General features: G+C 40.9%; 7 protein-coding genes across 7 annotated transcripts; 2 read left to right on the plus strand and 5 right to left on the minus strand.

The window, feature by feature from the left end:
• Positions 1-3,425: 3,425 nt before the first annotated feature.
• LOC139625314 (histone H4) lies at positions 3,426-3,829 on the plus strand. Its single transcript, XM_071485168.1, has one exon. The coding sequence runs from the start codon at positions 3,471-3,473 to the stop codon at positions 3,780-3,782; it is 312 nt and encodes a 103-aa protein (XP_071341269.1). The 5' UTR covers positions 3,426-3,470; the 3' UTR covers positions 3,783-3,829.
• A 3,095-nt stretch (positions 3,830-6,924) lies between these two features.
• LOC139625311 (histone H3) lies at positions 6,925-7,420 on the minus strand. The gene has a single exon (XM_071485164.1). The coding sequence runs from the start codon at positions 7,387-7,389 to the stop codon at positions 6,979-6,981; it is 411 nt and encodes a 136-aa protein (XP_071341265.1). The 5' UTR covers positions 7,390-7,420; the 3' UTR covers positions 6,925-6,978.
• A 318-nt stretch (positions 7,421-7,738) lies between these two features.
• Positions 7,739-8,202, plus strand: LOC139625313 (histone H2A). The gene has a single exon (XM_071485167.1). The coding sequence runs from the start codon at positions 7,773-7,775 to the stop codon at positions 8,157-8,159; it is 387 nt and encodes a 128-aa protein (XP_071341268.1). The 5' UTR covers positions 7,739-7,772; the 3' UTR covers positions 8,160-8,202.
• A 2,290-nt stretch (positions 8,203-10,492) lies between these two features.
• Positions 10,493-11,240, minus strand: LOC139625315 (histone H1-like). The gene has a single exon (XM_071485169.1). It carries the CDS (start codon positions 11,177-11,179, stop codon positions 10,535-10,537), a length of 645 nt encoding a protein of 214 aa, XP_071341270.1. The 5' UTR covers positions 11,180-11,240; the 3' UTR covers positions 10,493-10,534.
• Positions 11,241-13,422: 2,182 nt separating this feature from the next.
• LOC139625711 (histone H2B 1/2-like) lies at positions 13,423-13,883 on the minus strand. Its single transcript, XM_071485900.1, has one exon. The coding sequence runs from the start codon at positions 13,844-13,846 to the stop codon at positions 13,472-13,474; it is 375 nt and encodes a 124-aa protein (XP_071342001.1). The 5' UTR covers positions 13,847-13,883; the 3' UTR covers positions 13,423-13,471.
• Positions 13,884-14,848: 965 nt separating this feature from the next.
• Positions 14,849-15,213, minus strand: LOC139625712 (histone H4). The gene has a single exon (XM_071485901.1). The coding sequence runs from the start codon at positions 15,173-15,175 to the stop codon at positions 14,864-14,866; it is 312 nt and encodes a 103-aa protein (XP_071342002.1). The 5' UTR covers positions 15,176-15,213; the 3' UTR covers positions 14,849-14,863.
• Positions 15,214-21,646: 6,433 nt separating this feature from the next.
• LOC139625316 (cystatin-B-like) lies at positions 21,647-22,849 on the minus strand. The gene is made up of 3 exons (XM_071485170.1): positions 22,689-22,849; positions 22,486-22,587; positions 21,647-21,994 (listed from the first exon to the last, which is right to left on the minus strand). The coding sequence occupies exons 1-3, from the start codon at positions 22,758-22,760 to the stop codon at positions 21,866-21,868; spliced, it is 303 nt and encodes a 100-aa protein (XP_071341271.1). The 5' UTR covers positions 22,761-22,849; the 3' UTR covers positions 21,647-21,865.
• Positions 22,850-25,507: the final 2,658 nt, after the last annotated feature.

The following is a 25,507-nucleotide window of genomic DNA, read 5'->3' on the forward strand; positions in this document are numbered from 1 at the left end:
AACAGACCTCAGGCATGAAGCTGCGGGCTGCCAGTGATCACGGTGCTTTTAGGAATATCACAATTAAAACTCGTACAATCGGTGTTGTTGGTTCCCTCCCCTTGATCCTGCTGATCCAGGCATTTCAACTGCTGTGCTCTGCATCAACAACTGTGATATCCTCCTGATTTGTCAGCATGATTGCATGTTCACAAAGTGTGGCGTGCAGCCCTACTCAGAAAACATGATCATTTTCAGACACTTTATTCCAAGTCAAAAGCTTCACGTTGCAAAGGCAAGTGTCTGCTGACCTCCTTTATGTCTTTATTTCTGAGATGAAGCAAGTTCTCTGAACCAAAATGCTGGTAAAACATTTGCTCCATGTTAAGCAATAAGTGTACAAATGATTACTGTCAAATTATTGTAAATGATTATTATTACATAATAGTAATAATAATAACTTCACCTCCATCATGAGAGGTCAGCTTCAAGCAAGAAATGCAGTCAGTTTTTAAAATAAGCCCTGATTTTTACTGTGTCACATTTAGCATCAAAACAGTTCTTAATCTTTTAATGTTTGTATGATTCGAACAGTTGGAGATTTTTGAAAATATGCTAATTGGCTTTCTTGCACAGACTTATATGAGAAGATTCAGAGCACTCTCATATCTGTAAGCTAAATAAGCTTAAAACAAGAGACAGTCAGCTCAGCTCGAAAGTCCACCCACCAGCACGGGCGGAGACTGGCTCCTCTGGGCGGTGCTCACTAATGAAAACACATCTCTTTAGTTTCATCTATACAAATACTTAAGAGTCAAAACAACAAGTTGTGATATTACAGGACAAGGAGCGATGGCTAAGTTAAGATAATAGGACACTTCGCTCTCTAAATGCAGGTCAACTTGTGGTTCCCAGAGTTTGTAAGAGTAGAATGGGGGGCAGAGCCTTCAGCTATCAGGCTCCTCTCCTGTGGAACCAGCTCCCGGTGTGGGTTCGGGAGGCAGACCCCCTCTCTACCTTTAAGATCAGGCTTCAAACTGTCCTGTTTAGTAAAGCTTATAGTTAGGGCTGGCTCGGGTATGTCCTGACCCATCCCTTAGTTATGCTGCTATAGAGCTAGACTGCTGGGGGATTCCCATGATGCACTGGGCTCTCTCTCTCTCGATTACTTTATGCCATTAACTTTGTATTATTTTTCTCTCCCGTAGTTTGTGCTTCTCCTCTCTCTCCCTCTCTTTGCCTCTGGAGCAGCAGGATCCAGATCCACCACGACTCATCATGACTATTAACCACTGTTATCTGTCATTATTATTGATAACACCATTACCTACACAGCTGTTCCTGGTCTCTCTCTCTCTATTTTCTCCCCTCTCCTCCCCGACCCCCCTTTTTTATCTTCTCCTAAACCCAACCAGTGGAGGCAGACGGCCTCCCACCCTGAGCCTGGTTCTGTTGGACTTTTCTTCCTGTTAAAAGGGAGTTTTTCCTCCCCCCTGTCGCCAAGCGCTTGCTCTTTGTGGGAACTGTTGGGTTTTTCTCTGTAACAAAGTAAGGTCTTGACCTTACCCTGTAAAGTGCATTGAGATCATGTATATTATGATTTGGCGCTATACAAATAAGATTGAATTGAACTGAATTGAATAACTGTCTGCAGGCTTCAGCTTCATATTTACCATGAAGACATAAGAGTGAATAAACACATTGCCCAAAAGTGAATTTCTGTTAATAACCTAAACATAGCCGATATATGATATACATAATACCAAAAATATTGCATAGAGCTAAGTGCTAAGGGAAGCTAAGTCCTTAGGGAGCTAAGGGACAGATGTGGATTTAGTGGCCTCATACAAGTACCTGGGTGTAACACTGGACAATAAACTGGACTGGTCCACCAATACAGAGGCCATCTACAAGAAGGGTCAGAGCCGGCTTTACTTCCTGAGGAGGCTCAGGTCTTTTCATGTCTGCAACAAGATGCTGCAGATGTTCTATCAGTCTGTTGTGGCGAGCACCATCTTCTTTGTTGCGGTGTCCTGGGGTGCGGGCATCAAGGCAAAGGACGCCAACAGACTGAACAAACTCATCAAAAAGGCAGAGTCTGTTGTTGGCTCTAAACTTGTCACCCTGGAGGAGGTGGTGGAGGAAAGGATGCTGGCAAAACTGCTGGTAACCATGGACAATCCCTCTCACCCCCTCCACAAAACACTGGACAAGCTGAAGAGCAGCTTCAGCAACAGACTCATCCAACCCCGCTGCTCTAAGGAACGATACAGGAAATCGTTCCTGCCTACTGTACTCAGACTGTACAACTCATCTACCTCTGTCAGAGCCAAGATGACACACCTGGACTAAATCTACCTGTCACCCTTTGCACTCTGAATCATCACAACACTCCACTCCAAATACTAACCGTATTGATATTATATATCGTATTCATACAATATTTGTATCCTTCTTTTTGCACTTTCTATTTACATATGCATATTCATAGTATATTATTATTTATGGTATTTATATCTTGCCATTCTGTATTTTTATTTCTATTCTGTCTTCCTCAGTATTCTATTCGATTGTATTTTTGTATTCTAATACACCGGACTGCTGTAACAACCTAATTTCTATCTATCTATCTATCTATCTATCTATCTATCTATCTATCTATCTATCTACATATTTATCTATCTATCTACATATCTATCTATCTATCTATCTATCTATCTATCTATCTATCTATCTGTCTATCTATCTATCTATCTATCTATCTATCTATCTATCTGTCTATCTATCTATCTATATCAAGTGGAAGTGAAAAGTAAGACGGTTATTCCCTGTGGGTTTTTCACTACAAACAACATCTTGTACATATTTGTAGTCATTTGAATATTTGTGAAAATAAAAGTTCTTGATTATACCAGATGACACCAGATGATCAGAATCTGAATTACACAATTTCAAATTCAGCTTTTGACAAGTGCCACAGTGTAAGCTGGAGTTTGTGATCATCAGGGATCAGGAACACTGACCACAGTTGTGTCATTATACATAATAATATTCCTTTTCAATCATTTACAGACAGTGTTTCATCTGTAATGTGTTAACAAGCGTACAGTATAAGATGACGTTCATAAGTTGATTGTACTATTTTGTAAATGGATTAAAAAAATCAGATATAACCCTAAACCTCATTCTTTACTTTATTATTTTTACATTGTTATTCTCCTACTTTTACTGAGTTAAAATATCGAAATAATATTTCTTTTCCACCCCTGGATAAATCTCATAGAGCCCTGACAGTCTTGTTAGAGTTGAGCAGGGATGATTCACGCTCTGGTTCAGGTGGCGTGGTGGAGTTGGTGATGAACGGCCATGAAAAGCCACAGAAGAAGAAGAAGTTTCCCGCCCCTGTCTTCTATCACGCTCTCAGTCAGGCTTTGAATCACCGTCAACTCCGCAGTTTTCATCATTGATTTGACAACAAGCAAACAGCGAAGATGAGTGGAAGAGGCAAAGGAGGAAAAGGACTCGGTAAAGGAGGCGCCAAGCGGCACCGTAAAGTCCTCCGTGATAACATCCAGGGCATCACCAAGCCCGCCATCCGCCGCCTGGCTCGTCGTGGCGGAGTCAAGCGTATCTCCGGTCTGATCTACGAGGAGACCCGCGGCGTGTTGAAGGTTTTCCTGGAGAACGTGATCCGTGATGCCGTCACCTACACCGAGCACGCCAAGAGGAAGACGGTGACCGCCATGGACGTGGTGTACGCTCTGAAGAGACAGGGCCGCACTCTGTACGGCTTCGGCGGCTAAACTCACCGTCAACACACCATCAAACAACGGCTCTTTTAAGAGCCACACACTCGCTCATGAAGAGTTTATTCCTTATGTTTAACAAGGTTATGAATTGACTATTATACGTTCAGATAAACTTTTACATAGCTGTCTAATCAATGTGAGGAGTCGACTCTCGCGTAGAAAGTACAGAACAGCATTGTAACTCAAACAATATGTACAGTGCATCTGGGAAAGTATTAGCAGCGTTTCCCTTTTTACACATGTTACAGCCTCATGGATTAAATTCATTTTTATCCTCAAAATTATACACACAGTATCACTTCACATTATGGGCTATCGTACCCCACATTAACATTATGGGGTATTTGTAGAAGTTTGAGGTAATAAATGACTTAAATTTTGGAATAAGGCTGTCACATAACAAAATATGGAAAAAGTGAAGTGCTGGGAACACTTTCCAGATGCACTGTATTCAGATCACTACTGGTTTTGAAGTGACCAGGACTTGCACCACATTTTCCTGCAGAGGTCCGAATGTGCTTCATGACACTGTCACAGCCAGTCTGGTAAACATATTGTATATGGTTTTCCACAATGTGACACATGAGATAGAAATCACACAGTAAATATACCAACACACATCAGCCACTAGACATAAAGCTGTACAAGTTTTTTTTTTGTAAATACCCTCTCATTTTAGTTTTGTTTTTTATATATTGAAGTAATTCTCCATATTTTAAAAAGGGCTAGTTAATCCAGTTTCTGTAATAAACTTTCCATATGGCAGTCTTTAATATGGACCATGATCTTGATTTGCCATGTCTGTTTCACCAACCCAGAGAGGATGTCAAGAGATGGTGACGAAACATTTGGCTGCTTTTCACCTGCTGTCAAGCTGCACTTCACCTAAACTCCCCCATATTCCTCACTTTATACATTATTTCTCTGCCATTAGCCACTTTTATGGTAACGATAAGGTTTACACACTGCTTGATTCAACATTTTGTTGGGTGGATAGAGAATATTCATTTGAAAAGAGATTTGTTTAGTTTTTGTTGTTAACTCTTTTTAGCATTAATATTAGTTTTCACTTTTTTTTTTTAACCTTTCCTAAAATGTCACTTTACTGTCCCAGTTGCTCACACTCTTGAAAAACCTAGTATTTCAATTTTGTGTTTAACATGATCCAAACTCCAGTTTTTAACTTTTCTCTTGTAAACAAACTGACTCACTTTTATATTGAAGTAATTCCTGATATTTTAAAAAGGGTTATAGTTAATCCATGTTCTGTAATAAACTTTCCCTATGGCATTTTTTAATATGGACCATGATCTTGATTTGCCATGTCTGTTTCACCAACCCAGAGAGGATGTCAAGAGATGGTGACAACAACAATGAAGTTTACACACTGTTTGATTCATCATTTTGTTGGGTGGACAGAGAATATTCATTTGGAAGAAAGGTTTGTTTAGTTTTTGTTGTTAACTTTTTTTATCACTAGTATTAGTTTTCACTTCACTCCACGGTGCAGGGTGACTTTAGTCAGTGTATAACCTGCAGTAGATTATGAGATTTAGAGAAGCAGCTGGGAGCAGCGGCACAGAAGCTGAATGTGATTCTGTGGACAGGGTCAGCAGAAAGACATATTTCAGCTACTTCAAATATAGCCACAGAAGAAACTAATATCTATAGTGTCCCCTTTATTTTGGATATTTTTGCCCCTATGTCTTGCCGTCAAACAGCCCTTTTTGCCTGTTCACTGTGTTACTCTGCAGATCAGCTGTTTGAGTCAGCATAAGTGAATGTGTGAGTCGGACTGTGGTGGTTCAACAGCTGAAATAAGTCGATCCCAGGGGCCTGCAGGTCACAGACTACAGGTCTGTTGCGTATGGGGCTGCATAGCCACAGACCGGTTAGACCACCCAGAGATCCAGTCTCCTGATGGTGAGCCGGCTAAGCGTGGAGTTTCAGTGTTCAACACACACCTAATGTGTCTGAACTGTGAAAGGGTTGTTAAGCTGCACCACAAAATTAGCTAGAATTTAGAAGGAAGTCTTAATATTACTGAGGGCACCGTACATTGCTCAATCTTGCTCATTGTCACACAATAATACAAGATCTGACCCTTCAGAATAAGTTGTGAAATACTGTGGTGACTCACTCTCCTGATAAAGTTATTCATGATTGTGATATTTTTAACCAGTGAAAGTAAGTGATGGGGCTGACTGAAGCCATGAAAAGGTGGGATGTGTTTTCTTTTAGTTTTTTACAAGCAAGAGTAAACAACAGCTCGGTGTCAAAACATCTGTGACTGGACTTTTTGATTCCCTGAATGTATAAAATTCTTTAGTGGTCGGGGAAAATGTTTTTCAGAAAGTGTTGGACATTGTTCTGTATTATTCTCATTAATACACCTTGAACACGGCCCAGTGTATGTGGCTTTGCACAACTCCAATCTGAGCCGGCCTAATAAGCAATAATAACTAACATCTGTGTGGTTATTCAGTGCATTTTATCTATCATATTGCATCATATTTTATAAGATGATCATGTTGAGTTTGTGTTGAATATAAGCACATGTAACACTTTTTTTATGATAAATTATTTGGATTCATTCTTTGCCAGCTCATAGTACTCACTTTTTTCTTCTATAAAAACACACGGTGCCATCCCAAAATGTTATCTCCCCTACACGTTTTGCACACTCCCAGCTCATTTTGATTCATATCTGGGTATACCTGTGTGAGTATTCAGTGCATTTAATCTATTATATTGCATTATATTTTAAAAGGTGTATGTTTTGTATGCAAAATAAAAATATTTTAGGAGACCAGGCAAGAGTCTGACCATACGCTTTGTTGTGTCACATTCAGATAGTATCACTGTAATTTCAAGGACACTAAGTGGAGATCAGTGCCAACTGGAATAGCACACAGCATCCTCTAACAAGTTTGGTGCAAATCAGTCAGTCACTTGGTATTTTAGCATAATACTGCTGATAATCAGACATAATGTGAGTTACAGTCAACAGACACAGCTACTTGGTAACACCGATAGATCTCAACTATTTTTAAAATGTTAAACTATATTAATTTGTTAATAACAGTTGATAGTTAAAGTGTAACACAGTGAGAGGACGTGACTCTTCAGTACAAAGTGAAGCGGCTCTTAAAAGAGCCTTTGTTGTTGTTGAAGTCAGGGCAGGAACAGTCTAAGCTCTCTCCCCGCGGATGCGGCGGGCCAGCTGGATGTCCTTGGGCATGATGGTGACCCTCTTGGCGTGGATGGCGCACAGGTTGGTGTCCTCGAACAGGCCGACCAGGTAAGCCTCGCTGGCCTCCTGCAGAGCCATGACGGCGGAGCTCTGGAAGCGCAGGTCGGTCTTGAAGTCCTGAGCGATTTCTCGGACCAGGCGCTGGAAGGGCAGCTTGCGGATCAGCAGCTCCGTGGATTTCTGGTAGCGACGGATCTCTCTCAGAGCCACGGTACCGGGCCTGTAGCGGTGAGGCTTCTTGACGCCGCCGGTGGCCGGGGCGCTCTTACGGGCAGCCTTGGTGGCCAGCTGCTTCCTGGGGGCTTTGCCTCCGGTAGATTTACGGGCGGTCTGCTTGGTTCTTGCCATTTCAACTCTGCTGCTGCTGCCGCTGCTTGTTTCTCTGTGGAGGAGAAAAGTGTAGAGATAAGAGGCGGCTCTCTGCTCTTAAACCGCGGGACCGGCTGCGAAAGAGTGACGCCGCTTCTCAGCTCCGGGTCCTGATTGGTGAGGGGCTCCTCCCGGAGCTCAGCGCCGCCCAGAGGAGCCAGTCTCCGCCCGGTCCTCCGCCGCTTATTGGAGGAAAGCGCTTTGAAAATGGCGCTGAAAGTCGCAGCGGCCGCCGACAGCTGCAGCCTGTTTGTGGTTGGTCAGGCAGGAGCAGTCCCGCTCCTCGCAGACATATAAAGGAGGTTGAGTCCGTTTCATCCGCAGTTTCTCTGAGTCCAGACTCTTGAGCAGGTTTGTCGAAAATGAGCGGAAGAGGCAAAACCGGCGGCAAAGCCAGAGCTAAGGCGAAGACCCGCTCCTCCCGGGCCGGGCTCCAGTTCCCGGTGGGCCGCGTCCACAGGCTGCTGCGCAAAGGCAACTATGCCGAGCGAGTGGGTGCCGGTGCTCCCGTGTACCTGGCGGCCGTGCTGGAGTACCTGACCGCCGAGATCCTGGAGCTGGCGGGAAACGCTGCCCGCGACAACAAGAAGACCCGCATCATCCCCCGCCACCTGCAGCTGGCCGTCCGCAACGACGAGGAGCTCAACAAGCTGCTGGGGGGAGTCACCATCGCCCAGGGCGGCGTGCTGCCCAACATCCAGGCGGTGCTGCTGCCCAAGAAGACCGAGAAGCCCGCCAAGGCCAAGTAAAGTCCAGCTGCTGGAAACAACACAAAGGCTCTTTTAAGAGCCACACACTCACCTCTCAAAGAGCACACATCCTTGTGTTAATAGCGCACCTGGGGAAAAAAATGCATTATTATTATTATTATTATTATTATTATTGTTACTGTTATTGTTATTGTTATTATTGTGCTAATAAACACCACAATGATATAAAACTAGTGCATAGACACACCTGTAGATGCGCTGGGACACATCATCAGTGGTGTCTCCTGAGGTCATCCGATGTTTCGGGTCTAGCAACATCAGACATCCTCACTCAGGGCCCAGCCAGGGTTGGTTCACCCTTCTCACCTTTTTATCCAGATCCACCTAGAGGCTCTTTGCAGCGGGCAGCAAAGCCTCTACATCCCACCTCTATGGGCTCACAGCAGCGGTCCTCCTGGGGGACTGTAAACTCCACTGAGAGAACCTGCTTGATGTACAACGATATAAGACCAAATATTTCCCATGAGGTTGTGATAGTGATCAGGGTTCATTCATTACAGTACAATTTCATTGATCATTTCCTTTGCAGTCACACCAACTACTTCACCCACTCTGCAAAAACACTGGATCCCAAAGACGGTCAATGAGATTCCTCTTAAAGATGTTTGTAAAATTATATATATATTATTATTTTCCTTGTTTTGTAATAATAACTATAGCTTCTTTTTACATGCACCTGCATATTTTGTATGCTCATCAAAGATGAAAAAGGCTTTTTATTCGTCAAAAAATTAGCAAGTATAGTATCCTTTTTAAACCTTAATTGATAAAAAAAAAAATGTGTTCAAGGACCACAATGCAACCCCCAAATTGTATTTTTAAGCATTCAAACATTCCCAATGTCCACCTACACAGCAGCTTCTGCCAATTTGTCAACAAGTTTTCCAAAGGAGTTAAATTCATTTAAAATACAATTAAATTCAGTTTGATCACATATTCTTTTATAGTTGTATTCAGTACAGGTTTCACTTTTACATAAATATATCCTTTGCACCATGAATGACCATGATTAGTTACTCTGAATGACATTTTGTCAAAAAGAGACAGATTGTTCCAATTATTACAGTGTTTACAGTATTAGTCTATCTACTAACTATCTGCTTGTTTCTAATAAGGTTTTGCAAAATAAAATGTTACACTTTTGGTGAAATCCAGCTCCAAGCTGAAAAGTGTTATTATAAGAGACATATTGTGTCCTGTCAGATAAGTAAGACTTTAGCCAGGTGAGGGCCAGGCCAGAGACACGTCCGTCAAGGAGATACAGTGATCGATCGTATCAAAAGCTGCACTAAGGTCCAATAAGAGGAGCACAGAGGTGGAGTCAGAGTCCATAGAAATCAGAAGATCGTTCACTACTTTAGTGAGCGCTGTCTCAGTGGAGTGGCAGGTCCTGAAGGCTGACTGGAGTGGTTCAGAAAGATTATTAACAGACAGGTGGCTGACAATGATTCGAGAGACAGAGTCTCAAATTTCTCAAAAGGAGAAAGAATCTGACACTGAGCACGATACTCAGCTGCTTCTGTAGAAGGCGAATAAGAGGAGTTGGTTTTAAGTCTAATCTCCTCCGTTTTATTACAGAAAAAAAATTCTATCATTATTATGAATGCTGATTGTGTACACCAATGTTGTGCTGAGCTCTTTGATGTTTTTATTAAAAAGAAAAAACAATAATCAATGAATGTACTTCACATTTTTAGTAAGTGCAGGTGAAAGTAAGTAGCCTATATTCTTTTCATTTTTACACACACACACACACACACACACACACACACACAAAATCATCATTCAATGTAACTGTCCCTTCATTTTACCATGACATCTTTAAAAATACCAAGTAAAAATGAGTATTTGTCTTCTTGGCATGTTCAAATGAGTGTAGCAGTGTTACATGAAACGTATGGTCTTCTTGGTAAACACAGAGTATTGAAATGACCAGAGGACTTTTATCCCAGATATCCAGTTCAACAGAGGTCATTCATTGTCATCAGACCAAGAAGCCAAAGTGATATAAAATATTGGTCATTGTATGGAGTTGCTGTGTAGGTCTGTGTGTATCAGTCAACACTTATTAAATTAGTCTACTTGTCATCTATTGAGGTTCAGTGTTTAAAGAGCAAAGTTGTTTGTTTTGTTTTTAGAATGAAGATGTAACAATTAAGCATGAAAGTGTTAATTATTTGTAAGTGGTGAACTCTCATGTTCATGTGGTCACTTGTCTGTTGTGTTTGGCTTGAAAAATGACATGAAGTGTCATTATTCCAAATACTGATAAGGAACAACAGCTCTTTATGGCGGATGTGTGGCTCTTAAAAGAGCCTTTGAGGATGAAGAAGAGGAGTCAGACTGAGGACAGCTCACTTCTTCTTGGGTGCTGCCTTCTTGACTTTGGGTTTAGCGGCCTTCTTGGCGGGGGCCTTCTTGGCTGCAGGAGCCTTCTTGGCTGCTGGGGCCTTCTTGGCTGCTGGGGCCTTCTTTGCCACTTTCTTGGGGCTCTTGGCGGCCTTCTTGGGGCTCTTGGCTACTTTCTTGGCAGCGGCGGGTTTGTTGGCCTTCTTGGGGGACTTCTTGGCAGCTGCCGGCTTCTTGGCTGCCGCCGTCTTGGGCTTCTTGGCCGCTGCAGGTTTCTTGGCGGCGGGCTTCTTGGCTTTAGGAGCGGCCTTCTTCAGCGGCTTCTTGGCCTTGGGCTCAGCTTTCTTGTTGATCTTGAAGGATCCGGACGCGCCGGTTCCCTTGGTCTGGACCAGAGTGCCCTTGGCCACCAGGCTCCTGATGGCGGTCTTGACTCGGGCCTTGTTCTTGTCCACATCGTAGCCTCCGGCAGCCAGAGCCTTCTTGAGGGCGGCCGCCGACACGCCGCTCCGCTCCTTGGACGCGGCCACGGCTTTGACGATCAGCTCTCCCACGCTGGGGCCGGCCTTCCTCGGCTTGGACACCTTCTTCTTGGCCGCTTTCGCCGGGGCGGCGGCGGCGGCGGCCGGAGCAGGAGCTTCTTCTGCCATAGTTTGTTGCTGGTTGAACAGCGACAGCAATGATCGCAGTCACTGAGCGGACTGAGGAGAAACTCGGAGAGGAGGCGGAACTTAAACACACCATGAGAACCGTGGAGACTCAGCCCAGCAGAGGCTCCTCGGAGCAGCTTCAACACCGGGACACTTGTGTTTTCTCGTCCCCGATAAAAGTGTCCAAAATCACCGTGGAAAAGCTGCTGAGTGCTGGCGATGAAGGGAGGCGACAGCGGACTTTGCTCTCGTCATATTTCACTCATCAAGAGCTCTGATGCTCTCTGCATTTTGTTTGTGGAGCCTCTAAACCTCAGCTGTTCACGGTGGTGGCCAGCGCTGCTCCCTCACTTTCCCCACTCATTTCTCTCCTAAAATGATTTCAAATGCACCACAGCTTCACCAAAACTACTTTTCCAACTGGTCCGCATGTTTATTCAGAGACCCCAAGTAAAAACAAGCACCTGATGCTGATCGCTTTGTAATAAACTCCAGTTTCTCTCCATGCAGTAAACACACTGCTGGTGGCTGAGGCTCATGGTGAAGTTTAACCAGACTCCCTGTCAGAGCTGTGAACATTTCATCCTGAGGATGATGGAGATTATTGAGCACATGTAGAAATACATGTTAGTCTGATGCGCCAGGACAAAGGAGTGAGTGTCCAGGTTTTCTATGACTTTAAATGAATAATGAGAATAGTTTGAATGAAAACAAATACAAACACAAGAAGTGTGACATCACAGTCAAACATTTTATTTCTCTTTTCAGGTATTTGACCGAGTCTGTTGAGGTTTGGTATCTTTACTGTAAACACTGAGAATGATGTATGAAAAGATTAGTACAATAAATAAATATCCAGATGTTACTGTGATACAGCTGTGTATCAGTGTAACAGGCGAGTGTTTCCTGAAAATACTCCAAAGAAAGGCAAAAGTCAGGAGCTTTGCTGAGTGTCAGAGATATTACACAATTATTATTAAATGCATTGTCCTCATGATATGAACAGTCAACACATCCAGACTAAATATACCATCTTCAAACAGTAATTGACACTGACCTGTACATAAAGTATTAGACCTCTGATTTCACTCAGGGATGCACATCCAAACATATGTATTTACATAAATGTACATATAGACCTAAGATGTCAGTGGGTGTTGACAGATGTTGTGCATTGTGTGTTTAATTGTCATTTTAAGTTTTTTTTTTAAATAGTGGAAAAAAAAAAGATCTTTTAATTAAAAACTAAACACATCAAACCTTCTCATGGCGTCAGCTGAAAAGTGACTGAAAGAAAGTGAATTTAAAAACGTGCAACAACTCATCCTAGTTTCACTGCTGAAAATATCACCTTCATGTAGAGTAAATAACTCCATCGGGTCAGTGTCTCACAGTATTTCACTGCAGTTATTCTGAGGTGAAATTCATGTCGGGCTTTCCTTCCAAACTAGAAGAGATAATCAGGTTTTATCGTCTGCTAACTTCAGCACATTGATCCAGAACCACTGTGTGTAGCAGTGAGCAAGAATCAATGTCCATTCATCAAATATTGAGGATTTACATGCATTTTAAAAGACACCACTGATGTCAAAGGAGTAGACAGCTCAAATCTCTTGGGACATGCACTGTGGGAACTTAGCTGCAGCTTCTATGAAAAACGAAGCGGGACTTCTGGTTGTCTTTTCATGTTTTTTACTGACGGAAAAAACTGTCACAATACAATAAAATTACGATGACTAACAGATCATAAAACATCGCTCTTCTTCCCTTTTCCAACTGAAACTAACCCTAACATTAGGCTACATATCAGTTGCCTAATATGAAATCATGTATGACATCAACCTTACTTATAATCTGTATTTTGATACTGTCTATTTAATATTTAACTGGATCTGAACGCAAATCATGAAATATAAACATAAAATAATAATGTTTTCTAAATAAATAATAATGAACAAAGGATACAACATGCATAAGAAACCCAGATCAGCACTTTGGACAGTAGCTGTGTTTTTTGTTGTACAATATTTAAGATAAATCTAGGACGCCCAAGTGAGATAAACTCACCTACTGGTATCCTACATCGTTTGACCTTCACTGACTATATCATTGTGAGAATTCACCTGGATTGTTACTATTTCTGTAACTCAGCCTTGCTGTGCTGTAAAGTTACAATTTCGTTTAAACTTCAGATCACTAAATTGTCTGGAGAGTAATGGACAATCAGCTCTTTTAGATAAAGTGAGTGGCTCTTAAAAGAGCCTTTGGTTTGAGTAGGAGCAGCACAGCTGTCTACTTGGAGCTGGTGTACTTGGTCACGGCCTTGGTGCCCTCGGACACGGCGTGCTTAGCCAGCTCCCCGGGCAGCAGGAGGCGCACGGCGGTCTGGATCTCCCTGGAGGTGATGGTGGAGCGCTTGTTGTAGTGAGCCAGACGAGACGCCTCAGCTGCGATGCGCTCAAAGATGTCGCTCACGAACGAGTTCATGATGCTCATGGCCTTGGAGGAGATCCCGGTGTCGGGATGGACCTGCTTCAGCACCTTGTACACGTAGATAGCGTAGCTCTCCCTCCTGGTCTTCCTCTTCTTCTTACCGCCCTTGCCGGGGGCCTTGGTCACGGCTTTCTTGGAGCCTTTCTTGGGCGCGGACTTTGCGGGTTCAGGCATTTTGATCAAATACTTTTCAGCGACGGATAAATCACTACAACCTGGAGCGACTATTTATATGCAGGCTGCATGCAAACGCGACTGTGTGGTCCCCCTTCTGTGATTGGTTGAATGCACGCTGGGGGTTGTGTTTCCATGGTAACCTGTCTTCTTTAAAGTCGCCTGCAGTCTGGAGTTTATTAGTGCAGAGAGAAAAACGAGAAAATATTTAGTTAAATCTCCCATAAGACCAGTTAAAGTTAAAAACCATGTGAGAAAACATGAAAAGTTAATGAATCATTTCACTCAGTTTGAACAATCAGCTTCAGGAGCGAAGACAAAAAGCAGGAGTTTGAATCGGAGCGGAGAGGGACGAACAAGGCATTAAAATACTGACCACCTGTAACAAAAACACTTGTGAGAGAAGGAAATAAACTGGGAAATTTAAGAAACGGGATTATATTATTTTATTTTTTAAGATGGGGGGCAAATATAGACAACTAATAAAACGAGGGTTAAAATGTTTGTCGCTTGAATTGCTCTGGTTGGTGAAACAGACAATCATCCTTATTTTTTTAAATGGCATATAACGATTTAATGATGAACCGCACTAACAGGAAAAGAATAGAGATTATAAACAATTTAAACCTTTCAGAGATTAGTGGCAGAATTTCTGTGTGAGCTGTAGTTTCATGAAGTTTTTATATAACAGAGAAAATAAGTTCTTACTGTGCTCAACATCACGTTTGATGTGAACTGTACCGTCATGTATTGTCTCCAAGAAAAGACACTGAAGAAAACAGCAACTTGAGTTAGATTGTGGGAAAATTAGATGTATCATCGTTATCAAATGTTATTTTTCTATATAGTTTATTTTTGTTTTTATTTATTCGTTCATTTTGAGGGCTGTGCAATGTAACTGCAACCGTGAACATTTACCACACAATTCATAACATTATTACATAAGGAATAAACTCTTCATGAGCGAGTGGGTGGCTCTTAAAAGAGCCGTTGTTTGATGGTGTGTTGACGGTGGGTTTAGCCGCCGAAGCCGTACAGAGTGCGGCCCTGTCTCTTCAGAGCGTACACCACGTCCATGGCGGTCACCGTCTTCCTCTTGGCGTGCTCGGTGTAGGTGACGGCATCACGGATCACGTTCTCCAGGAAAACCTTCAACACGCCGCGGGTCTCCTCGTAGATCAGACCGGAGATACGCTTGACTCCGCCACGACGAGCCAGGCGGCGGATGGCGGGCTTGGTGATGCCCTGGATGTTATCACGGAGGACTTTACGGTGCCGCTTGGCGCCTCCTTTACCGAGTCCTTTTCCTCCTTTGCCTCTTCCACTCATCTTCGCTGTTTGCTTGTTGTCAAATCAATGATGGAAACTGTGGAGTTGACGGTGATTCAAAGCCTGACTGAGAGCGTGATAGAAGACAGGGGCGGGAAACTTCTTCTTCTTCTGTGGCTTTTCATGGCCGTTCATCACCAACTCTTTGGTGCATTAGCGCCGCCACCTGAACCAGAGCGTGAATCATCCCTGCTCAACTCTAACAAGACTGTCAGGGCTCTATGAGATTTAACCAGGGGTGGAAATGAAAAAGTATTTCAACACTTTCACTCAGTAAAAGTATCAGAACAACTCTGTGAAACTAGTGAAGTCCTGCATTTGCGATGTTGCTGAAGTAAATGTACAGAAGGAGCAGCAAGAAAAGGCAAGGCATCTTTATTTATATAGCACATTTCATACCAAGGCAACTCAATGTGCTTTACATAAAGACAAAGAAGAGCAGCATAAAACAGCATAAAAACAAAAGAAAACACAGAGTTAAAAGCAGGAGTAAAAGAGTAAAATAAAAGAAAATAGATTGTAAAGTAAATGTACGCTACTCATTATGGAGAATTGGGCTTTTTGTATTCTTATATGATCATATACTATCAGCAGATCATTATTACTGATGAGTGTGTATTCAGGAATCTAAATATAATGCCATAAGAAAAATATTATTAACAATGCATTCACATGTAAGCAGCATTTTAATGTTGCAGCTTGTCAATATGGACCTCATTTATGAACTGTTTGGTCGCTGAATCAATGAACAGCACTGATTGTACAGCCTTGACTAGTTTTAATTCTGGTATTCCTAACACAGGCTACTGCACAATTATCGCTTGCATCCACCTATGTACCAGAGGTCTATTAGTCAGAATGAGACCAATCAGTGCGCACATCTCTCTGAACTCTATTGCAGTAGGATAATAATGCAGAGAGGATATTCATGATGTGACTATATGCAGATGAATCTGAAGAGATGAATTTAGCATTTTGTATTCTGTGCTAGTTTCTGTGTCTTTGTTCATTTCCTCAGCTCTCTCACTGTATTTAATTATCTTCATTTATCTTCTGCTGCATTCACGCATAACAAATACCAATTAAAACAGAAAAGAATAAGAAATAAAAAGGTGAACTGTAAAATATAAAATGTATTTTTGCTGTAGCCAAACTATATTATAATCCGCACTTCAAAAATTCACACTGACTTTCCAAACTGATGGGCCATTACTTTTCACAGCAGGGAGCAGCTATTAACAGTGTGTTGTCACCTACTGCACTGGCTTTCAAAACAATAGTATCACTCCAAAGTGCCATCCCAAAATATTATCTCCCCACACCTTTTGCACTCATGCAGCATGCAGCACACTCCCAGCTCCATGTTTCACAGTTAGCACTGTGTCAGTGTGGTGGTCCCGGTCAGATACAGACCAAACAGGCAGGTTTCAGTACCTCCATACCCAAAACACTGCAATTTCTGTGGTGTAGTGGCGACTACTAGTTATATCTGGGTATACCCATGTGGGTTTTCAATGCATTTCATCTACTATATGGCGTTATATTTCAAAAAGCGATCATCCTGTATGTTTTGTATCCAAAATCAAACTATTTAAAATTGGGGTAATGTGCTCAGTTCTCTTCATACTTCTTAAAAGTTTGATGCAGCATTTGTCATCCAGTGGTCTTTTTGAGGAGAACAGGGAAGAGTCTGCTTCTTTCCATAGACTTTGCTGTGCCCCATCATTTACAAAGGCCCCATCAACAAAAAATTGCCTGAAAACTGCCACTGACTTGATACATCAATAATGACATATTCATTTTTTGTATTTCTACAAAAATATTTTTCTTTCTCTTTTTCTCAAATACTTTGTGCCAGCCAAAGAATGACATGGCCTACAACTATTTCTGAAATTAGACTTCAGAAAAGAAAAGCAACATTTGAATCACATTAAATCTCTTTTTTTGATATGTTTTTTTTTATTATTCATTTACAAAATAGTGCGAACAACTTCTCAGTATCATCTTGTTAACACATTAGAGATGAAACACTGCCTATAACACTACTGTAAAGGAATAATACTGTGTGTAATTCTTTCAGGATAAAGGAGCAGAGTATGTTGTTATGAGGCTGCAGCGGTTGAAACAAGCGGTGTGATCACATTAGAAAGGTGCAATGGTATCATCTTTGTCCTCGTGTACACTGCTCAGCACAACTTCTCCTCCATCACATGGAAGGTTTTGGAAGATTTTCAGATAAAGGTAACTGCACCCCCCTACATGAACCTGAAGGGAAGAGAAAGTAAAAATGACATGAAGGATCCTCTATCATTTCACAGTTCACCTGGATGTCACAATTAATTCAGTCCATATTCACACACATCTGAGGCTTTCCGTCTTTTGCTTGAAATAAATAATATCATATTATTTACCTTAATGAGGTAGTTTATTCCATGCACAACTTGACTGGTGTATCTAACTGCTCTGAATTCCTCGTATATCTTCTTTGTGTTTTCCTGTACTTGGCACTTCACCTGTGTATGAAAGAAATAAAATGTGAGGTAAATCCAGACTGAAATGAGACCCGAGAGCCGTGTGAGAGGTTGTGAAAAATGAAAATAGATTGAAGCTTACGTGATCACAAATCTTTTGGATTTCCTCAGTGGCATCCATTGGTTCAGTGAATCCTCCGGGCATGTTAGCCATTTTCACAAGGTCCGATGAAGTTAACAGAGAAGTCAACTGTAGGCTTTTAATGTCTCAAGTGTTAATTTTCAGCTGGTTATCAATATATTTATACTGTGTAAATACCCCTGGATACAGACTGAAAGGTGGATCTAAAATTGGGTGGAGCCATACTACATGTGTAACCACAGCCCTGACATGACTGTGGTCAGTGTTGCTCATCCTTAATGAATCACTCCACAAATTCTAGTTTACATTGTAGCAATTCTCAAAAATTGTATGTTTCAAATTGTGTAATCCAGATTCTGATCATCTGGTGTATCTCTAAAGCAGCTATAATTGCAAACTTTTATATGATCAAATGTAAAAGGTGTTGCTTGTAGTGACAAACCCGCCGGGAATTACCAGGGTTGGTATGAATCTTGTCAAGACTCAGGAAGAAAGCCAATTAGCATGTTTTCCAAAATCTTAAACTTTTCAAATCATTCAAACATCAAGCAAACAGGATTAGTTGTGACACAGTTCTGACGCTAAATGTGACACAATAAAATTAGGACATCTTTTCAAAACTGGCTGCATTTCTTATTCAAAGCTGACCTCTAATGATGGAGGCAAATCAGTCTTTATAATGACAGTATTAATTTGTACACTTATTGCTTAACAGAGTGCAAATGTTTCTCTCATCTCAGATATACAGGAGGTCAGCATACACTTGCATTTCAGGGAAACTCCTAACTGTAAGGCTGTCTTCACCTCCCAGTGTTTTGGAATGCAAAGCCTGTCCACACCCTTCACAAAGCAAGAGTTTGTTTCACTGCAGAAATGTACAAGAAGTCATAATCTCCTCCTCCGTCACGTCCCATGTAAGACTTTCTCAACAATTAGTGAGAGTTTCTTGTCAGGGAAGTTTTAATCATCTTGTTGCTTTTTGACTTGAACTGAAATAGGTTGACACCACTAAGTGCAGATTTTTGGTGTGTGTATTTGTAGCTGTGCTTGTTGTTGAAGATGATGAATATACTCCACAGCAAATGTAAAATTAAAAAGCAAGACATGGTTGCAATGGAAAGTTTATGAAGTCCTAATTATAAAGGTCAAGACTTAAACCACTTGTTACAACCAAGGTCTGCAGAAGAGCATGTCTGAACGGACAACATGTCAAACCTCGAAGCAGATGGGCTACAGCAGAAGGAGACCACACCAAGTGCCACTCCTGTCAGCGAAGAACAGGAAACTGAGGCTACAGTTCACATGGGCTCATCAAAATTGGACAAAAGAAGACTGGAATAACGTTGCCTGGTCTGATGAGTCTCTGCAGCGACATTCGGATGGTTGGGTCAGAATTTGGCATCGAAAACATGAAAGCATGGATCCATCCTGCCTTGTATCAACAGTTCAGGCTGGTGGTGGTGGTGTTACCTGAGTATTGTTGCTGACCACAGACATGGACTGTAGAGACAAGGATCAAATATCTGCAAAGTTATTTGATGTAGGAACAGAAAATCATGCAGCATGTGCTTAACAAAGAGGAACCGCAGTCACAAGATGAAACTGACTGTCTGGGATGTGAGTAATGAGTCAGTTGAACCCACTGTGGCCAAGCACAGCAGCAGTGTTACTTCAAGCCACAATAAAACCTTATTGTGGCTTGAAGTAACACTGTGTGTGATTAATGGTACAGTCATCAGTTTCAACATTTCTAACTGCATGCCTTGCAGTATTTGATTAGGCTTGGGTGGGATTTAGAAAATTGTGTTTGTCGCATATTTCACAGAGACAGTTCAGATGGGTCAAAGGTTGGGTTATGTAAGAGCAACTGTGCACCTGTGTGTTGACAATAAGTAATCTGTGCTGACATCTGACATTACATATAGCAACCACACTGGTCACACAGCAAGTAGTAAAAATAAAACCTTTATGCTTTAAAGAGTTTTTTTTATAAGTTTAACTGATAATGTGATTTTTAGCTGTATACACTACCTTTCCTTTTGCTTTCTCCTGCTTCTGTAGCTATTGTAAGTAGTGTTTTACAAGTCCATGTGGGCTGGGCACCTTTAAGTGTATGACACTTGAATAGTAAAAAATACATATATTTATTTGAATAAATGTCTTTATATAATAATAATAATAACAACTCAACTGATGATTAAACACATGCATAACTGTGAATAATTTGTGAACTTCAACTTAGTATACTTTAGTTGAATTGAAACACTTTTTCCACATTCATACCATAAGTATCCATCAGCATTCATTCAAACAGATCAGTCGTCAAGTCTATTGAGAACCTGCAGTGTGGTGGGTGTGAACCAGGAATGTATGCTTAGCTTACACAATAGGTTTGATGTGCTTCTCAGCTCAGAAAAAATACATTGAGTGTTTAAAGCTCAGTTTACTTTGTCATCATTTTTCACTATGGGTGTGTATGAAGCCTCAATAATAATAACAGATACATCTTTAAAATGACCTTTGAATGATACCGTGTTTGGTGAAAAGAATCAAATTCATCATCTTGAAGAATGAAGACATACCCGTAAGATGTTGCACAATAGCTAGAAATGAACAAGCAAGAAAACTCTACATGTACTTCACTTGTCATATACATTAAATGGATAACACTATAAGCTATCCTATATATCATATACAAGCATTATGTATTCCAAGGTTTTCAATACACTATAACATGGTTGTAAGCAGAAATAAGTGTTTATGAATGTATTTGTTAAGCTATGACTCCTCCTGTAGAGACCATAGATAGAGGCTGGTAAACAGATAATAAATTACAGTGTAGTAAAACAGGGTGGTGAGTAGGGCTCCAATGTTTTCTGTTGACTGCTATGTCTTAGTATTTAAGAACAATAATTGCTGGTAAGTACCTCTGGTTGTATGAACAAACAGTACTCAAGTTCGGATTTGTATGAACATGTTCAGAGCCCAGTGCCTCTTCGCAGCTTTTTTTTAATGGAAAGTAATCACTACAGGAGAAGGTATAACTGCTGACATATATTGTGCATTAATAAATACTTTTAAATTTCCTTGAACTTGCTTATAACTATATTATAGTGTGTTAGAAACCATTGCTTTCATGTTGACATACTGATTATGAATGCTAAATACAGGGACTTCAAATTTTTTTGTGCTTTTTCTATCTGAGAGCTTGGTTGTAAAAAGGTACTTCACCTTCCTTTCTAAGCCACAGTTTTATCAGTTTTATTACATGGCTCCCCACCCTGGAAATGGTTTACATTAAACCCTAGAAAATTCAGTGAACTGTAACCCCCCATTAGTAAAAAAAAATAAATAAATAAAAAATCTGCATAAAATATTATGTCAGAGAGGATTTTCTGATTTTTCTCCACATACAGTGGGACAAGTCCAAAAATCTGACACTAGTGTATAATAACATGAGGCAGAGTGACACAGCTTCAGAGGGGACTTTGTAATCTTAGGATCCATAATTCAATCAAGAGTCTGGAACAACATCAACAGCTGCCCCATTCAGTTGAAAGAAAATCTTACAGCAGCTTATGTTAGATGACAGATTTCAGTTCTTGAGTTTTAATACTTTTGCAATCATTTCAAAAACCATGTTTTCACTTTGTCATTATGGGTTATTCAGAGTAGAGTGATGGGCAAAAACATCAATTTTATCTATTTAAAATGTAATCTACGAGACAATGAAGTGTGCAAAAACTCAAGGGGTCTGAACACTTTCTGAAGCCACTGCATGGCTTGCCCTGCAGCTATTTTACAAACCAGAAAGCACCACAGAAAGAAAAGCAACACCTAAGAGAATCACAACAAATCTGATATTTAATCATCATTTAATTCACCTTGTACAAAATAGTTCCATTTTGACATACTCCTGTTATCATGATATACATTACATATACAGTATGTTATTACATGTTAGCAGTAGGTAACATTGTTTAATATAAAAGGCCAGAACAATGTTATAATAGCTGATTAAAATGAGAGTGGAGCCTGTAGGCACTCAACTGATGCTTTGCTTGGTTTGGGATCCCATTAAAAGTACTCAATAGGGTCGTGGTGGCTCTTGTTTTGCTGTACACCACTCAGCTCAAGTTCATTTCCATGACATGGGAGTTTTTTGTAAACACGGAGGTGAACATGTTCATCTCCCCCGACATGGACCTGCAAGGAAGCAAAAGTAAGAGTTTGCGTCAACCTGATGTATGTGAGTCCCAATAATCAGTCTCCTTCTAGCTCTGTGCTGCTCTCCTGCAACTCCTGAGAACAGGACCAGAACATAGACATGAACCATGTAGTGCATTGTTAGAGCTTTTTTTTTTTGCTGAAAACAGCAAATAAAGTCTTTACTCTTGGCTGTCATGGAAAAGGTGTTGCACTAATAAAAAATAAAATTCAACATTTATTTCAGGTTTGGCTGGCGCTCGAATTATATCCTGTTGTGTTGTCCTTTTCTACAGTGGTTTAATGGAAACTCACTGGTGCCATAGGATCACCACCTAATATTCAAGGATGGAGATCTACACCCATTAGGATTTTCTTTTAACAAATTTCCTGGAAATTTGTTAAAAGAAAATTGACAGTGAACCATAACTTTCTTTTTAAAGCTTGTGCACACCAGATGAAGACCTCTCTACCTTGTAAATAATAATCACCTTGATGAAGTAGTTGGTCCCGGCCACAAGCTGCGTTTTGTAGACCTTGGCTGTGAAAACCTCGTAGGTCTTCCCTGTTTTCTCCTCTGCATGGCTCTTCATCTGAGTAACAATGGCATCAATAGCAAAAATGAAACACAGGCCCTCCTCACTGTGTGAGAAGAGTTTGTAGAGGATGAAACAACGACCCGTTTTCTACTCACGCTGTCGCAGATCTTCTGAACTTCTTCGTTGGCATCTTGTGCCGCATTGACACCTCCACACATCATAGACATTGTGGCAGTTTTCCGTGAACTAGTTCAGAAGTGAACAAAACCTGCTTGTGTCTGTGTTGGTGAGGCGTTCAGTGTGAGTCAGTAAATCATGTGATGCTTTGGAGCGTACCATCAGCGTAGGAGGAGGAGGGGGGGGGGTAAACAATGCCATATGCCGATTAAAACAAAACGTTGTCTGATTCTAACAACTTTAGAAATTATGTTGGTATAATTAGTGCGAATAATTTAAATAAAAAAGAACCAGTGTGTAAAATATATAGCAACATTTCTCTTTATCCGCCCCTCTTTACAGACAGGGTGTGTTAGTCCGAGGCGTGTGTTTGCTTCAAAGCAAACTGCGTGAGTTGACACATTTGGACCACACTGGTGTGACTGGAAACATGTGGCTTCCGTGTTTGGAGATTTTGAGGCTCGAAGATTAATCACCAGTGAACAATTTTGATGAGCTTTTTTTCCCATTCTCCTTTTTTTTTTTTTTTTGAATACTGCTATGCGACAGATGCACAGTTCCCAAAACAAGGACTGCGCTCCTGAGTGTGTTTGTGAATACCTAATGCGTTTTGGACACTAAATGAAAAGGTACTTTGTAAATACGGCCATGCTGCAGATTTTACATACAAAACACGGTCTGTGAAACTGGGCAGTGTCACCACCCTTACACAGTACAAATATAGGCTGATCAACATCAAAATATGAGGCATTTGTTACATTGAGCAAGATATCCAACATGAAATTATCACAATTTCAACCAGCTATAGCAATGAAATATGTCCATGTTAATGTAACTTAAATTATCAGGGACTGTAAGGCAGGGTAAGCCCGCCACTTGTATCTGGTCCTGTATCAGAGGCAAGAGAACATTTACCACACAGACAGGAATCTGGATAAAAATGAGTAGCCTTCATTGAAAAAACCCCCAGTTCATTAAAACCACACTCGACACCACAATAAAATGCTCCAACAAAGGTCAAGCTTTGATTGGCGCAGGCAGCCACCCATAGACCCAAAAGCACACAAGAAGTGATTAAGCCACACTGCACACAATACCAACGCACAACAATCAATACACACTCCAACACACACAAACTATAGGCAGATTAGAACCATTTCTACCAATAGGGGGAGGCAGAGAGTCTCTTTGTCTTGTAAGATAAAAATGTCTTATAAAGACAAATCATATAGGCTAGGAGCACAGACAAGAGCAGTTCAGTCTGTGCAATGCATCCTTTCATTTCTGCACGATCTCCCACATTATTTGACACTGACACAGGTGAGTCATTAGTGATCAGTTCTACACAGGGGTCCACAGGTAGACAAATACCCTCCCCTACATTCCCTCTCTACGCTGTTAATATAAATAATCCAATAATATTAAACGGGCTAATCTGCACTGTGTGTAGTACTTTAACATTTGCTTACAACTACATTATAATGCATTAGTGCAACCAATTGATTTCATGTTGACATACTGATTATGAATACTAAATAAGGGGACTTTAAACTTCAAGATTTACCATATTTTTGTGATTTTTCTTTCTGAAAGCTTGGTCGGAAAAGGGTGCAAAATCACAGCACTCTTCTTTTCCAAGTATAGCTGTGCTACTCTACCTGTTTTATAACATGGCCCCACACCCTGGAAATTATTAATTTTTGTCAGTATGTAGATGAGATAAAACTTAGAGCCATCCATCAACTTCAGTTCAGGCAGGATCAATCTGAGTGTCCCGCCCCACTGACAGACTCTCTAGCACGGCCTAGCCCTGGAGCTCTGGTCAGACTGGTTGTTCAGCTCAGTCATGCTAAAAGAAAAAAAGGCACTGCACTCAAACTACAAAAAAAGGGAGTCAGATAGATTTAGTGACAAAAAGTCTAGGGTCAACAAGCAAATTGAGACACTGTAGGTAAGTATAAGTAGCAGCACCTAACTATTTAGCTTGTTTAATACACTTTACTTCCTTACCGTCTGAGTTTCTGAATTAGATTGTGTCAAGTATCTATGGATGGATGCCAGTGTTAGCTAGTTTCTAACTTTTGCCTTAAGTTACAGTTTAGCAAACTAATGTTAGCTGGCTGATAGCGTGCCCTTTCATTTTCAATACTGGCTTGACATTTCATTACCAATAAAAAATGTCATATATGATCTAATTTTAGCAAACACTCGTGCTCAGTCATGAGCAGTGAGACAGTGGAGGATTAGTTGTAGAGATACGTTGTCTAGTCTTTTGTGTGGCTGTGGTTGTTTGGTTAGTCCTTTACCTTTTCAATATTAGCTTTTATTAAAATAAACAAATAAATAAATAAAGCACCCCCTTTGTTTCCAGTCAGGAATTCAGTAGTTTTACTTGGTTGGATGTTTGAACAATATTAAAATATATGTGTACTGACAGCTAAGCAATTGTATTAGCAGTAGTCAAAAGTAATTGAATACATTTACTGTAAGTACTGTACTTAATTTGAATTTTGAAGTACTTGTACTTAACTTAGAGCATTTCCATATTATGCTACTTTAGACTTCCACTCCACTACATTTCTGAGGACAATATTGTACTTTCTACCCCACTACACTTATTTGACAGCTTTAGTTAAACCAGCAAGATATTGTAAGGACTCCAATATTTCAGTTCACTGAAGCAGGCCCCTACGCTTTACTTGGTTCCCTTTCGCCATGGAGAAAAAGTTGAACCGTCTCACTGTCATTTTTTAATTTGCACTCTGGTGTAAGACACGTTAAGACTGTTCACAGCATC

Source organism: Trachinotus anak, unplaced genomic scaffold (genome assembly GCF_046630095.1).
Source record: "Trachinotus anak isolate AG129_WGS33_773 ecotype Australia unplaced genomic scaffold, CSIRO_AGI_Tana_v1 ptg000009l, whole genome shotgun sequence".
In the NCBI taxonomy this organism is placed as follows: domain Eukaryota; kingdom Metazoa; phylum Chordata; class Actinopteri; order Carangiformes; family Carangidae; genus Trachinotus; species Trachinotus anak.